The sequence below is a fragment of the Megalopta genalis genome, chromosome 9 (genome assembly GCF_051020955.1).
Source record: "Megalopta genalis isolate 19385.01 chromosome 9, iyMegGena1_principal, whole genome shotgun sequence".
Taxonomy (NCBI): Eukaryota; Metazoa; Arthropoda; class Insecta; order Hymenoptera; family Halictidae; genus Megalopta; species Megalopta genalis.
The window spans coordinates 15793254-15808786 of record NC_135021.1 but is presented as its reverse complement, the minus strand read 5'-3'; the positions used below and the strand labels follow the sequence as shown (position 1 = coordinate 15808786).

At 35.8% G+C, this 15533-nt stretch overlaps 3 protein-coding genes and 1 long non-coding RNA gene across 7 annotated transcripts; 2 read left to right on the top strand and 2 right to left on the bottom strand.

The window, feature by feature from the left end:
* The first annotated feature begins 71 nt into the window (after nucleotides 1-71).
* RpI1 (RNA polymerase I subunit RpI1) lies at nucleotides 72-6363 on the top strand. Its single transcript, XM_033487225.2, has 6 exons — nucleotides 72-310; nucleotides 421-638; nucleotides 958-5303; nucleotides 5383-5538; nucleotides 5616-5919; nucleotides 6008-6363. Exons 2-6 carry the CDS (start codon nucleotides 455-457, stop codon nucleotides 6133-6135), a joined length of 5118 nt encoding a protein of 1705 aa, XP_033343116.2. The 5' UTR covers nucleotides 72-310; nucleotides 421-454; the 3' UTR covers nucleotides 6136-6363.
* A 455-nt stretch (nucleotides 6364-6818) lies between these two features.
* Nucleotides 6819-9319, bottom strand: LOC117217333 (thioredoxin-T). 2 transcript variants are annotated; one of them, XM_033464870.2, is made up of 4 exons: nucleotides 9161-9319; nucleotides 7635-7751; nucleotides 7454-7567; nucleotides 6819-7370 (listed from the first exon to the last, which is right to left on the bottom strand). In XM_033464870.2, the coding sequence occupies exons 1-4, from the start codon at nucleotides 9182-9184 to the stop codon at nucleotides 7308-7310; spliced, it is 318 nt and encodes a 105-aa protein (XP_033320761.2). In that variant the 5' UTR covers nucleotides 9185-9319; the 3' UTR covers nucleotides 6819-7307. The 2 variants fall into 2 exon arrangements, with proteins under 2 accessions (XP_033320761.2, XP_033320762.2); XM_033464871.2 differs by lacking the exon at nucleotides 9161-9319 and adding an exon at nucleotides 8369-8511.
* A 150-nt stretch (nucleotides 9320-9469) lies between these two features.
* Nucleotides 9470-15508, top strand: LOC117230123 (pancreatic triacylglycerol lipase). Of its 2 annotated transcripts, XM_076524402.1 has the most exons (9): nucleotides 9470-9711; nucleotides 9802-9915; nucleotides 11350-11658; nucleotides 12034-12136; nucleotides 12819-12967; nucleotides 13302-13547; nucleotides 14301-14507; nucleotides 14956-15112; nucleotides 15196-15508. In XM_076524402.1, exons 3-9 carry the CDS (start codon nucleotides 11610-11612, stop codon nucleotides 15251-15253), a joined length of 969 nt encoding a protein of 322 aa, XP_076380517.1. In that variant the 5' UTR covers nucleotides 9470-9711; nucleotides 9802-9915; nucleotides 11350-11609; the 3' UTR covers nucleotides 15254-15508. The 2 variants fall into 2 exon arrangements, with proteins under 2 accessions (XP_076380517.1, XP_033343136.1); XM_033487245.2 differs by lacking the exons at nucleotides 9470-9711; nucleotides 9802-9915 and having other exon boundaries at nucleotides 9956-11658.
* LOC143259990 (uncharacterized) lies at nucleotides 13308-14958 on the bottom strand. 2 transcript variants are annotated; one of them, XR_013034056.1, is made up of 4 exons: nucleotides 14783-14958; nucleotides 14276-14625; nucleotides 13520-13779; nucleotides 13308-13447 (listed from the first exon to the last, which is right to left on the bottom strand). It is a non-coding gene; the product is annotated as an uncharacterized LOC143259990 (long non-coding RNA). The 2 variants fall into 2 exon arrangements; XR_013034055.1 differs by having other exon boundaries at nucleotides 14276-14501.
* Nucleotides 15509-15533: the final 25 nt, after the last annotated feature.

Sequence of the window (15533 nt, the reverse complement as noted above, 5' to 3'; positions counted from 1 at the left end):
TCGATTCGTCGAGAATTGATTGGATTTAGTCGAGTCGATACTGTCGCTATCGTTGCTATCGTCGTTATCGACGTCGACTGTCGAGTTGTTGATACACGTGCTATCTACTATGTACGCATACATTGATACACACCACATCTACAATACATGTGGCTACATACCACCATGTGGCATAACCTCAATTGTTTAGAACTTCTATCAAATTTATTATTATAATGTAAGATATTAATTCAATTATCAAAAAGCTGTACGATTACTTCTAGAAGTTATCTGTATACACCAGTCTTTTACATGAACATTACACTAAATGGTATGAATATCATATTTTATTAACATCAATAAAAAATATATATTATGCTGCTTGAAATAATACAATTTGATTAATTAAAAGATTTCTAAAGTATATAGTTTTTTTTTTAGGTATTGAAATAAGAGTAGAAAAAGGTTTACCAAAATGGCTCAAATTAAATATCGAGCATCACGGTTAACTCCAAAACATTTGGATCCAAACTGCTTAATGTTTTCTATGTTCACTGCAAATGACATACGAAATTTAAGTGTTACTAAAATAAGGACACCTTTATCATTCAATATATTGGGACATCCATTGAAAGGTGGACTATATGATCCATCATTAGGTAAGTTATTTGGATCAAACAATATAGATGACTATAAATAATGTTAACACGTTGGGCTTTTAATCCTTTGACTTACAATATTTAGAGAGATTCATGATATGGAATTTAGACAAATATAGAAACTATTAACTATGACATGATGATTAAACTATTGATTGTGACATGACCCATCGTGACGTCATAACTTAAATCATAACTTAAATCGTAAATCAAGGGGTTAATATTAATACTGTGTTATTAGCCATTAAATTGTTAATAGCAGTATAAAAGAATCATATAGGATTTTCAGAAGCAGAAAATTAAGTCTGTTTATTTTTAGGTCCACTTATAGAAAGTTCTGATCCATGTGCAACGTGTGGATGTAATGTAATAAAATGTCCAGGTCATTTTGGTCACATAGAATTGCCAGTACCTGTTGTGAATCCTTTATTCCATAAAGGATTATGTATGCTGATCAAGCTATCCTGTTTAAAATGCTTTGTTCTACAGATTCCACCATATGTAAAGTTACTATTGCAAGCAAAAATGAAGTTACTTCAAGAAGGATACATCAGTGAATTGGAAGGGTTGGAGCAGGAAGTAATGTTTCTTGTTGCAGATTCTAACAACCCTTATGACATTGATGTGGTACTAATACAAGATATTATTGATACATACATAGAGAGACTTGTTAATCGATCCAGATTTAGTCAGTCCATTGTGCAGCACGATAAAATGCAATTTAACACAAAGAATATCAATACACAATGGCATGTATATGTTGAAAATATACTGAAGCAATATTTGACACCAAAAACGTGCAAATATTGTAAAGAAATTATACCAAAAGTTACAAATTTGAAGAATAAAATTATGACTGTTAAAATGATAGATGATACTACTGCACAGTCAAATGAAACAATTCATAAACTGGATACGGTAATGATAATGCCAAATCAATCTAAAGAATATCTTAGAAGTCTCTGGCAAAATGAAAAAGATTTTCTTAAAGTAATTATTCCCTGTTTTGGAATGGTAGACATCGAATATCCAACCGATATATTTTTCTTTGAAATAGTACCAGTTTTACCACCTATTGTTCGACCAGTCAATTTTGTTGATGGTCAAATGGTAGAACATCCGCAAACTCAAGTCTACAAAAGTATTATCCAAGACTGCTTGGTTCTTAGAAATATTATTCAAACAATTCAAGATGGAGATACAAATCAGTTGCCAGAAGAGGGCAGGCTTGTTTTCGAACAAATAAAAGGTGACACAGCAATAGAAAAATTGCACAATGGTTGGCAAAGTTTGCAAATAAATGTGGATCATTTAATGGATCGCGATATGAACAGAACAGTGGATTCTGCTAACTGTCAAGGACTCAAACAAATTATAGAAAAGAAGGAAGGAGTTATTAGAATGCACATGATGGGTAAACGAGTCAACTATGCTGCTCGTTCAGTTGTTACACCCGACCCTAACTTAAATATAGATGAAATCGGAATTCCCGAAATTTTTGCAATGAAATTAACGTATCCAACTCCTGTTACACCTTGGAATGTTGTATATCTACGGCAATTAGTTTTAAATGGACCTGAAGTTTATCCAGGAGCAGTAATGATTGAAAATGAAGATGGAAGTATACAACGAATCTCTTCTACCAATGCTACTCAGAGAGAAGCAACTGCAAAACGATTGTTAACGACTAGTGACAAAGCGAACAAGTTCTTCAGGGGTATTAAAATTATACATAGGCATTTACAGAATGGAGATATTTTATTGCTCAATCGTCAACCAACTTTGCACAAACCTAGTATAATGGCTCATAAAGCGCGCATTCTAAAAGGAGAGAAAACGTTGCGTCTTCATTACGCTAATTGTAAGGCATATAATGCCGACTTTGATGGTGACGAAATGAATGCACATTTTCCTCAAAATGAACTTGCTAGAAGCGAAGGGTACAACATAGCAAGTGTGCCTAATCAATATCTTGTACCAAAGGATGGTACTCCATTAAGTGGTCTTATTCAAGATCACATGGTTTCTGGTGTACGCTTAACAGTAAGAGGAACATTCTTCACTAAGCAAGATTACATGCAATTAGTTTATGCTGCCTTATCAACAATTCAAGAAAACATCCTTCTTCTTCCGCCTAGTATTATAAAACCTGTACCGTTGTGGTCTGGAAAACAAATTGTATCCACTGTTATTATCAATATCATTCCATCGAATCAAGCACGGATTAACCTAGTATCAAATGCCAAAATTAATGCAAAAGAGTGGCAAACTACAAAACCCCGATCTTGGAAATGTGGTGTTGAATTTTCTGATCCAAAAACGATGTCAGAAGCGGAAGTAATTATACGAAATGGAGAATTATTATGCGGTATACTGGATAAAACACATTATGGTGCTACTTCATTTGGTCTCATACATTGCTTGTACGAGCTGTATGGTGGAATATGCTCTACAAACTTGTTGAGTGCCTTTGGTAAATTGTTCCAGGCTGCTTTACAAAGAAACGGATTCACACTTGGCATCGAAGATATTTTACTGGTAATGAAAGCAGACACAAAGCGTAAAGAAATCATTTCCAGGTGTAGACAGATCGGAGAAGATATTCAAAGATCTCTGCTAGAAGTACCAGAGGATACTCCAATGGATATGGTTACAGCAAAAATGGAGGAGTCTTATTGGAGTAATCCAAAATTTCGCACGCAGGTTGACAGAAAATACAAAACTGCATTAGACATTTATACTAATGATATAAATAAAACATGTTTACCAGCTGGTCTTTTGAAGAAGTTTCCAGATAATAATTTACAATTAATGGTGCAATCTGGTGCTAAAGGTTCAACCGTAAATACTATGCAGATATCGTGTTTGTTGGGGCAAATTGAATTGGAAGGAAAAAGACCACCTTTAATGATAAGTGGAAAAAGTCTTCCAAGTTTTCCTGCTTACGATCCAACACCAAGAGCAGGAGGTTTCATTGATGGTCGATTCATGACAGGCATACAACCGCAAGAATTTTTCTTTCACTGTATGGCAGGTCGCGAAGGTCTCATTGATACAGCCGTGAAAACTAGTAGATCAGGATATCTGCAACGATGTCTTATTAAACATCTTGAAGGATTGGTTATTAACTATGATTCAACAGTACGCGATTCAGATGGCAGTTTAGTACAAATTTATTATGGAGAGGATGGACTTGATATATTAGGCTCAAGATTTTTAAGAAAAGAGCTAATTGACTTTTTAGTTGATAATAGAAATGCTATTGTTAACGAGGAAGTGGTTAAAAGTTTGAAAGAAGATTCTGATATTAGCAAAATTTTAAAATTGGTAAAGAAAATTAAAAAATGGGAAAGTAAACATGGAAACGCATTGCAAAAGAGAAGAATTAGTGCTTTTGCAAAATTTTCAAAACAAGATATGAAAATTAAGACATCAAAGTATGAGCAACTCGATGAAAACAGCGGAAGAAGTAAAGCTACACTTTCACTGATGAGAAAATGGATAAGAGCCTCGTATGAGGAAAAAAATGCTTTTTATGCGCAATGTAACAGATGTCCTGATCCTGTAACGTCACTCTATAGACAAGACATAGACTTTGGTGTGCTTCCTGAACAAATAGAAAATTTAATAGACGAATACATTACTAATAAATCTGTAAATACCCATATAAGAAAAAGTGATTTAAGAGATCTCATGTCAATGAAAGTAATGAAGATTGTTTGTCCACCTGGTGAACCAGTAGGTTTATTAGCAGCACAGTCAATTGGAGAACCATCAACTCAGATGACATTAAACACATTCCACTTTGCTGGTCGTGGTGAAATGAACGTCACTTTGGGTATACCAAGATTACGTGAAATACTTATGATGGCATCTAAAAATATTAAAACACCTAGCATGGAAATACCTTTTAAAAAGAATTTGAAAAATGTAACAAAGCAAGCTAATAAACTACGAGTAAACTTGAACAAGTGTATTTTGTCAAATGTATTAAATGATATTACAATAAGTAGGAAACTGGAACACTGGCCAAATAGAAGATTGCTATACACTATGACCATAAATTATTTTCCATACAAGTCCTACAAAGGAGAATTTTGCATGCAACCATATGAGATACTGAAAAAGACAGAAGAAATATTTTTTAAGGAACTGTTTAAAGAAATTAAGAAAGTTGCCAAAGTAACGGGGGCTTTGTTACATATTGAAGAGGAAAAGAAGTCTACGCGCGATGATACTTTGTTAGATGAAGGTGAACCAGATGAAAGAACAGAGTCTTCGATGACATCACGAAGACGTTTAGGGGAAATGCATGAATCTTCGGATGAGGATGAAGCGGCGGAAGACGCAGACGCGACCTTGTCTCGATCAATTTCTCGACATAGAGAAAATCAAGAATATGAAGACCCGGAAGAAGATGAAATGGATGATATAAACGAAAAGGAAGATGATACTACTGTTGAAAATGACAATGAGAAATCGAGACCTGTACAAGAACAGCAAAATATAGATGACGATGAAGACATCGAGAATGAAAAGTCAGGATGTGCTGCAAGTGAAATGTACAATACACAAAGAAGGAAAGATGTTGTAAACATGTATCATCATGTAGAACAATATGACTATGATGAAGATGAATATTCATGGTGTAAATTAACATTTTGGGTAAATAATGAATATACTTTTAGGTTTCTTGTGTAGCTATGTTCATATATATTATTTTATTTAGTGTTATATTTTTTAGCTACCTCTCCAAATGGTGAAATTGGACTTACCAACAATCATTAGAAATGTTGCAAACAGAGTCGTTTTTTGGGAAGTACCATGTATAAAACGTGCTTTTACATTTCAGAATAACAATGGTGATACTGTTCTCAAAACGGATGGTATAAATATAATCGTAAGTAAAAAGAGTTCCATATTATTCACGTACCACCATTTTATAGCTCTTTTTAACTATACCTTTTTATGTTACAGGAAATGTTTAAATATGACATTGCATTAGATTTAAATAGATTATATTCTAATGACATTTATGGTATTTCTCAAACTTACGGTATTGAAGCAGCTAATAGAGTTATTATTAAAGAAGTGAAAGATGTATTCAAAGTGTATGGTATCACAGTTGATCCACGTCATTTGTCACTAATTGCAGACTACATGACATTTGATGGTAGATTTCAACCTCTTAGCCGAAAAGGAATGGAAGATTCTGCATCTCCTTTGCAACAAATTAGCTTTGAAAGTTCTCTCAATTTCTTAAAATATGCCACATTACAAGGTAAAGTAATTAAATATTTATGTATAAATATGTTCTACAAATAACAAAGTAATTATATAAATTATTCAATATATATGAATATTTTCAGGAAAACAAGATTATTTGGTGTCTCCTTCTAGTCGTTTAATGTTAGGCCAACCTTGTAATTCTGGAACTGGGGCCTGTTCACTGTTATTAAAGTTACAAAAACAACCAGATATTACTTTGTCGACATAATTCGAAGAAAAACTACTATTTTTACTTTATTACACTACTTCTTATAAAACATAGACGTAAAGAAGGCGTAAGAAAAATAATTTTACTGTATATAAACTTTTATAAACTGAATGAATATTTTATTTTACAAAAAGATACATATATCTTAGATGTGATGTAATAAATCCAAAATCATACGTAATGTACGAATGTAAACGAGATCTAGAAATAAACTTAATATTTAATACATTTTGAAATAAAAATTGTATTATTTTCTTGACATCCTACTGTACCGATTGGAACTGATATTATCTACTTTACCAACTTTGTATATACTAGTTCTCAGTTTTATCGATTATGAAAATATTAACTTAGTAATTTGTGGTATAAATTAATTAATTTATTGTTACGCATTTATTTAATCTCATAAACTATTCAATACAATCACTGAAGTTTCCCACAGCCATCTTACTTTATTACTTTGATAATTATTATCAAAAGATTTTGATTTTTAAAACTGTCCATTAAAAATATATTTTGCATTAACTGAAACTATTTATTTACCTTAAAACATCAAGTCTATGATTGTATGAAATTGTTTGTGCGGCCCTTAAATCTGTGACCGAAATGACAAACTTAACTACTTGTAAAAATGAATGTAACAATAAATGTAAGGTAGATCAGGTTGAATCAATGTAACAATAAACGATAATGATTATTTTAATAAAATGTGAACATTTCGGTGTAATATCTCCAAATGTTTTGACAATTTTATTACACTTCCTCTTTCTTTACAATGGAAGTGCTTTTTACTTTTATCTTTTACAAATCAAGCAAATGCTTCAATAATGATTGGATGGAACTTGGTATCGTGTCTTATTCAGATATTACAAGTTCTACTAACTAAAATGTGTTCTAAAAGCTTATCAAACTCAATCAACTTTTAAAATTGTAGGAAACATTATAAACATTGACCAATTTTAGCGATGATGCATAGTCAAGATAGATAGGCTCCTTCAAATAGGGCACAAGTGGAGATGAGGCTTCACAAAATGCTGCTGCTGGAGTACAAAGCTAATGTAAGAATATCTTCAATGGCCTAACTGCTAGCTCAAATTTTGTAAGTTCTATTTATTAGTGCAAATTATTAATCGATTTTGCTTAACAATATTATCATTGATCAAATTAATTATTCACATGTGCTTCTGAAGTACAAGTTTGAGTTTCTCGTAATTTGCACCAGAGAAGGTTTCCAGCTAAAAAGAAGTTAAAAAATATTTTTATTTTATCTTTGCCATTGCTTCATCATAGATACATTTAAAACCAAAGCGATACATACCACTTTACCACCCTTGATAAATATAAAGGTAGGCATACTGTTAATGTTATATTCTGCAGCAAGATCTGGGAAATCGTCTACATCTACTTTTAAAAATATAACATCTGTCATTTGCTATGAAAAAAAAAAGATTTGTTAAGAGTGTCATCATTTTTATATTGTTAACCAAAATATATCTAACCTCAGACAGTTCCTGAAGTTTAGGTGCAATTGATTTACAGGGACCACACCATGTAGCAAAGAAATCTACTACAATTAAACTATCTCCAGACTTCTCAAGAGTGCTCTTGAACTCTTCCTGTGAATGAAATAAAAAGTGTCAGATATGCATTTTATTTTATATATGTATATTGTGCCCATGCTTATTCGTTGGACTATACTACATAGAGTACACATTATTGATAACCAAGAACGCGTTTGCGATAATTCAATGAGATAAGAGATACAATGTTGGTCACGTACTGATAGATTCAGATTAATATACAAACTATAGCTTAGCAAATACGACAATAAGAAAACTCGTGAAGTTTTGTACCGAATAATTACAAATTCAGATTAATAATTAATAATACCCGACTCTAGATAGAAGATACGCTAAACCGTGGCAAATTATTTCAACGCCGTTAACCATGTACATCTATGGAACAATTCAAATTGTTGGTGGTTGACATAATACTGTGCAACGTCACATTCGAAAACGATCGTCATACACACATAAGTACATATGTACTCAGGAATGCAACACCGACACATCGCGGCGCTGCGAGTCATCACAATTTGTTACTCAATTTATAGTTATAATTTACTGTCTCCTTATGAAAAGAAAGTTTGATAATTAACAATATCCCAACCATCACACCACTTTCAATGATCTTTTAATTTACTGTAGAAATTATCATTTTAAACAACTTTTACCATTATAAACAACGCAGTTCGGCTTAGATTCCGAGATCTTTACAAAAAACTTTCCATGTCATACAGTGAATTCTACCCAAAGTTATAGTATGTGTTGATAGTAGCGTGCGCAGTATTGTTGGTGACCGGCCGCCTTGCGGCAGTCAGTTAAAATATCTGATCCAAAGCTAATTTCAATTTTTTGTTTACAATGTGTACATGTTAATTAAGCTTGCATAGCGCTTTTAGTCTGGTCACTGCAGTTTAAATATTGAACAGTCCTCACGCGCTTGGTGCATATAAAAAGCGATATTCTCTGGCATCTCGTGTCCCGGTTTCTAGCAACGCTACGCGAGACGGAAACACACTGCAGTATAGTAAATGAACCTAAACCGAAATTAAACGGCATCCAGTACACATCGACGTAAAACCATCGAAACTATTTCCATGAATATCTCGGACACTAAGGCCGAACGGTGATTATATGTGTAGGGGAAACTTGTTCGAAATGTTGATTTTTATAGCATATTTAAAAATGATCGTAGTGTGCGAGATATCGACAATTACCTGAAGTTTCGTATAAAACGAACGAAACTACGATCAATTCACTCAAGGTCAACTGGTTTCACAAAACGTATGATATAATCGAACGAACCACGTTGCGATCCGATACTTGTGTTCCGTTTATTTCATGTGCCACGTTCATTAAAGCATATGTTCTCAACGTGCAGGAGGCGAGTGCGGTTAATTCTTGGTGTAATATTTTTAATGTCGCGAAGAATTACATGGTGAAACAATAATTCTATTACTTACGTCAGTCTTAATCTCGACAACCATTTTTATTCGTTGTAGGAAATTGGTTTGTGTCGGTGCTAGCACAAAGTAGCGTCGAATCGAACGTTTGGACGACTGGTGAACGTCTGCGTGTTGTGGCTACTGTGTGTGAATCTCATATAATAGTTCCGTTTCTCCCTCTACCGACCGTTCCATCACGTCACGTCTTCCCTTTTCCTCGTGCATCGTTCCTTCTTTCTCCAACGTGTTTAAATTCTTAGAACAGTACATACCGTGATTGTACGCATGACATGATGGAGCCGAAGCCGAAGCGGCTTGCGCACCGGCCGCGTTTTACTCATAATAGCACTTCGGAAAATCTACGATGATCTATGAGCACCTACGAATTCTTGGATCATACTGTAATTCCTAATAATTTATTTGGCTAAGTAAGCAGGACACACGTGTTCTCCAATTCCCTAAAAGAAACCATGTTGTACCGATACGTGTTGTTGCCTTGGAATTGCACAATGCATTTTGAATTCAATATTCTCCTTATCTGCTTCGAACTGTACGTCGAAGCATCGATGGTATTATGAATTTCATTGTTTATTGATTTATTGCTGTATGCATTAGTACATCTACAATTATGTTAAAAATAATCGTTTGTCACGATGCAGGTTATGAATCGCTGAAAGTTTATGGTCCCGCCCAAAAACGGAAGTACAGGCATAGGAAATAAATAAACTATAATACATACGTAGAAGGATGTATGAATGTATGAATGTATGAATGTAAGTAAATCCTTCGAAGTTTGGAAATTTGAACATTTTGCAGAATCGGTTTGGAGTTGCAATCAATACTTAAAGGGTGCTATTATAATTCTTTGGAAATACAGTTGAGAGTATGTAGCCTTGACATAAAAATGATATGGCTAGCATGCTAGCATGCATTCTGCTAAGTTTAAGAGAACTCGATCAATATCATACTAGGACACTTTTTGTTCCTTAGTTGCTACAGTAGAATTGTAAAATTAAAATTCGTTGGTTCTTAGAAGTGGTAGGTCTGACGTAATGGCATAGAACGACATGAAATTTAATTAAAACGCTGATCGAGACGATTTCATTTATAAAATAATGATGTCAGTCTGTGACGTTTCCGAGTCGACTACTTCCCGCTGATATCCTGTTGTAAATGTTTCGACATGACCTTCATAATGTGCACTAGCAACTGTTTCTCCGGAAACCATACTTTGCGATAAATGTGTTTCCTGTAAGTCCATGATTTGCAATATTGATTAAAGCTTTTTTTTATGACATACTAGTACGTATAACATATATGACAACTGTACTTATTATTAGACGTAGTGACATGTACGTTATAGTCTGGGTATAGCGAACATTGAAGTCGTTTTATTTATTTACATTCGAGTATAATTGACTAGTATGTATTAGCGTTTCACCCACTCTACCATATTATCAATGACTACAGCTAGCAAAGAATATAGAGAACATGTACTTTGTTGTAATAAAATTTACATAGGTTGCGAGTTGAGATAGAGATCAGTGATCGATCACGAATTTCTGTTTGCGTGCCTACAACGGAAACAAACTTTCTGTGCTGCAGTTTGATGTAGTTCATTAGCTGGCCGTTTTATTCGGTAGAGGACGCGAGGAGACGATCGATTTTTAGCAACGTCGGTATTACAGATCATGCGAAAGGAAGCTGCTTAGAACGACCTCTTCCAGAAACTTAAACGATTAAAACGCAAAAATTTATAAACAAATAATTTGTTTAAAAAAACATAACAAAGTACAACATCGGGAGAAATGTAATTAAATGCTTAATTATTGCTTCATTGTATTAGATAAAAAAAATCGTATAAATGTTTTGATACGCAACGTATTTTTCTCAAGATTATATTTTCCAAGATTTCAAGGTTATCGATTTTTTTTTCAAATGCCGTCACATAATTACCAAGGTCAAGGTGGATGTATTATCTATAATACATACACAACCACCATCTATAATAAGCATCTATAATACATACTACAATACGTGACCTTCATGTGACCTAGAGTACGAAAAATAAATGTAAAAGCTATTGAGAACCCTCTGAAGAAAAATTGTCTATTATAATTTTGCAATTTGAAATGAACACATCTTTCATTTAGATTGCAAATGCTGATTATTGTTCTGCAATGATAATCATTCAATTTCTCTTCAAGCATCGGACTACAACGTTGAAGTCTGAGTTTTGTGAACGAATGGCATTGCGTGAAAAGCGACGAGCCCTCCCGGTGGGGGGAAACTCGAAAGTTGGCGCCGCCAATACTTCGACGGAGTAATTAATTCAGTAAATGAACGATGCTCCGGGTTTATCGGGTCATCGATAGATGAAGAATCCCGTCGGATGAATGACGGTCCGTCGCTAAGACGGCTGCAGTAGTAATTCAGTGCAACATCGGGTGGTATTGCGAGAAGAGACATGCCACCAGTCGGGACTATCATCCTTCTGGCGATTGTTCTTGCATCAGGTATAGTCCAATAGACCAAATGACGAACTAATATTTCAATCCTAGGGACGAATCTCTTTATACATGTGATACCAATGGTATCTTGATGAAACAGTTCTTTTAAACAGAACGCGAGCGATGAGATCATTTGGTAAATGGATAAAATGATCGACGAGCTAAAAATCGGTAGTCCTAAAATCAGAAAATGGAATTTTTAGATGTCACAGCAACTCGTTAGATCCTAACCACCGATTATAAGACAAGATCTCGGCAATCTTATTATTCGATCATTATATTTCTTTTTTAACAGCATAATTTTATGGTCACATAGTTGTTTGTTAGAGAGAAAACATCCTCGAAATGCTTTCAGTTGAAAACACGTTACTGTGATTCTAGCGTACGCACATCCGCAGAACACGCTGCTAAACGATGTCGAGAATGTCATCAAGACCGTTTTCAAGACCGTATGGGAACCGGCCACATTCAATTTGTACAGTAGGTATGCAGACGTTGTCAATTACAAGACATTTGGTTACGAGAGATCAGGATCTTATATGGTGAATACGGATTCACGACTTAAATGATCTCCGGGACAATAATTCTCCAGGAGTCCAATCTTCTATTATTCGTCTCTTACTTTTGGCTTTCTTTTCTAGAACTCGTTATTTGGGACACGTTTTCGTCGTCGAACAGAGTACAATGTACCAGTTAGAATTTCCGTGACCGAAACGATTATATTGAGTTCGATGGAAGTGTAACAGTCCGTGGTAGCGTGTTCGCAACACCGAAGAAAATTCGCGTCCCTCCTTGGTAACGAGCCGCGAATTTTTCGCTGGCTCGGAGAGACTTTATCGTTCGCGGTCGTAAACGATGCAACAATTTTTCAACGATACGTCTATCAGCGGCGAATTCTATTCTCAGCGCTGACGCTCGACTGGCTATCGTCGACGCTTGAATATCTACGGACGCGCCTACTTTTTCTTTTTCTTTTTGCTCGACAATCTCTTCGCCGATCGAGCCGATCGGAACCGGTGGAGAAACGAGACGCCACATTGTTTGCGAGCTTCGTTTTACAGATTAGGCAAATGCTCGAACATCTTGAACTCCGCCAGTAACGAGACGCTTTTGCGAGTTTACAATTCTACTTCGTCTGCTCCCCTATCATGTCCTTTTCTCAACAGGGAAAATCCATTCGGCGAGGAGCAGTTGTTCTTAAACAACACGGAGGTTCTTTATGCGTCCCATTTCAACGAAAGTCGTCCGACGAAGTTCATTATCCACGGGTACAGCGACACTGGAAATGAGGCCTGGGTGCGAGGTTTGATAGACGGTACGCAAACATCTCTCACGTAAATGGCAGAGGTAACAGGTATCCTGCAAGAGCTTCCTCTGATTCATCTCTTACCGCTTCTAGGAAATAACGAACTTTCTGTCGAACATGCTTGTCATCCTTCTAGAACAGTCATCGCAAAGTCATTCAAACGCGGAGTCAGAGAAATTTCATAATAATCGTTGTAATTCGTTTCGATAAACACGAAATCGACCACGCCAGGTTCAGGGGTCAAGCCGATAATTGAATTGAACATTCGACAATTTTTTACCGCGACGCAGAAATGTATTTTCGCAATGATAGAGCCCGCATTGCTATGTTCTTTTAATTACAGCCTATTTGCTTCACGAAAACGTGAACGTGATCGTCGTCAGTTGGGGAGTTCTCGCCAGTGCTCTCTACCCAATGGCCGCGAACAACACCTGTCGAGTAGGCGAATTTCTAGGCAATTTCCTCGAGTTCCTGAACCGCGAGTCGAACCTAGAATATAAAGATGTTCACATGACGGGACATAGTTTGGGTTCGCACGTCGCCGGATGCGCTGGCGCTTACTTGAATGGACGAATCGGCAGAATAACAGGTCTGTTTCGATGAGAACGATCTTGTCTAGTCCCGACCGAAGTGCGAATCCTTATCGAAGGTTCCACAGGTTATTTTATATTCGTTTTATACCGTTTTCAACCTATCGAAACTGTTAACCCTCGGAATGCGTTTAAATTGTTTGTCTTAAAACGTTGACGGACTACGGTATACGAGGCTTGGGACTTGTTTTTATAGTTGTTGATAATCAACAGTCATATAGTTGTTGGTAACTATAAAAACGAGCCGAAAGGCTCGAATAATCGTATTATTATTATTATCCCAAATTGTTTATTTTTCTGCGCAATCTGAGCGCGAATTAGCGAAAAATTACTGTATTGTGTATTCAGTACTCGGCGTTCGATAAAGTGTCGATATAGCCGATACAAGTGTAGAACGAAGTGTTTGAAAAGCCGAATCGCGAAAAGTATCTAATCGCTGCAATCCGAGATTTAATACAGAAGATAGCATTTTACTTGATCCCAAACTTTCGATGCTTGATTGCAAAAATATGTGCAAGCATTCCGGTCAAACCTGGATTGCGGATTTTAGATTCATTTACGTCAAAACCGAATAGACGAAGTACAAAATTGAACTTATTCCAATTATTGAGAGAAGCAATACACGTTTATTGAATTAGAAAATGTTTCTTTCGAATAAAGATCCGCAATCTAGTTGTAACGGATGATATAATGAAAAACGAATGCACGATATGTAAGAAATAATTACTTAACGCGACGATATCGCGCGATAGGCCTAGATCCGGCGAGTCCCCTGTTCGAGACGATTTCTGGAATTGTTGACCCGAAATTCAGATTAGATCCGACCGATGCGCAGTTCGTCGACGTGATTCACACCAGCGGATCTGCGTTCGGATTCTTGGCTCCGCTCGGTCATGCTGACTTTTATCCAAATAACGGAAAGTTTCCGCAACCTGGATGCTCGTTCGTGCCGACTACAAGTAACATCTTCATTTTTAATATTTCCTTGGCGATATTTGTTGTGGCTGCAAGACGAAACGACGTAAAACAGATTTTCGCGAAGTTCGCTAAGAGATCTTGAAGACTGATTTTGTGTTCCTGTCAGAAAAAAGATTAATACTAGAGAACCTGAGAACATTGACGTTAAAATAAACTGAAACCGGTTGTAAAACTAACTGAACCAGTGGATGCATGTTTTCAAAAATATTCTAACCGAGAGAAACAATGTATTTTTTAATATACAAGAATGACTTACGGCTTTTAGTCTTGCCTCCGTTGGGTCGATGCTAGAATTAGTAGAAACTGATGAAAGAATTGATCGCTGTACATAAAGCAAAATCGTGATAAGTAGTAAAGAATAGATGACTGGAAATATAATTGGTAAAATTATTATGTATCTGAATGAAATTTGTGCGAATGATTTGCCAGCTTATTGCAGTCACTCAAGGGCGCACCAATTCATGACAGAGAGCATAAGGAGCAGTTCCGGTTTCAAGGCGAGAACCTGTGAAAGTTGGGAGAAATATAAGGATGGACGTTGCGATTACAATCCGGTTGTGCTGATGGGCGAAGACGCGTCCACATCGTGAGCAATTGTTTTCCTCTTATCTAACAACTCGTTTGGTTCTTCGTGAAGTTTCAATCATGTTTTAATTACCGTTCGAACAGATTGCGAGGAAAGTTTTATTTGACAACGAACGACTCACCCCCGTTTGCGATAGCGTGAAGAACCATGACATCGAAGGCGGAGCTTGGAAACAACGGCGGAAATTGTGTTTCCGCGATGCAAAACGAACCGTACTAGTCATTTACGAGTTATTTTTATTTATGCAACGCGAGCAGTTACATTCGAAACGGAGATGCCCGTAGAAAGTACAAATTGTATTAATTAATATAGTATGATTAGATGATACTTATTTTCTCGTCTTTGTACCATTGTAAGCGAGAAGAATAATAAATGCTTTGTCGGTCACATCGAGAATCCTGATTTTCGTTTTGTGTTTCGA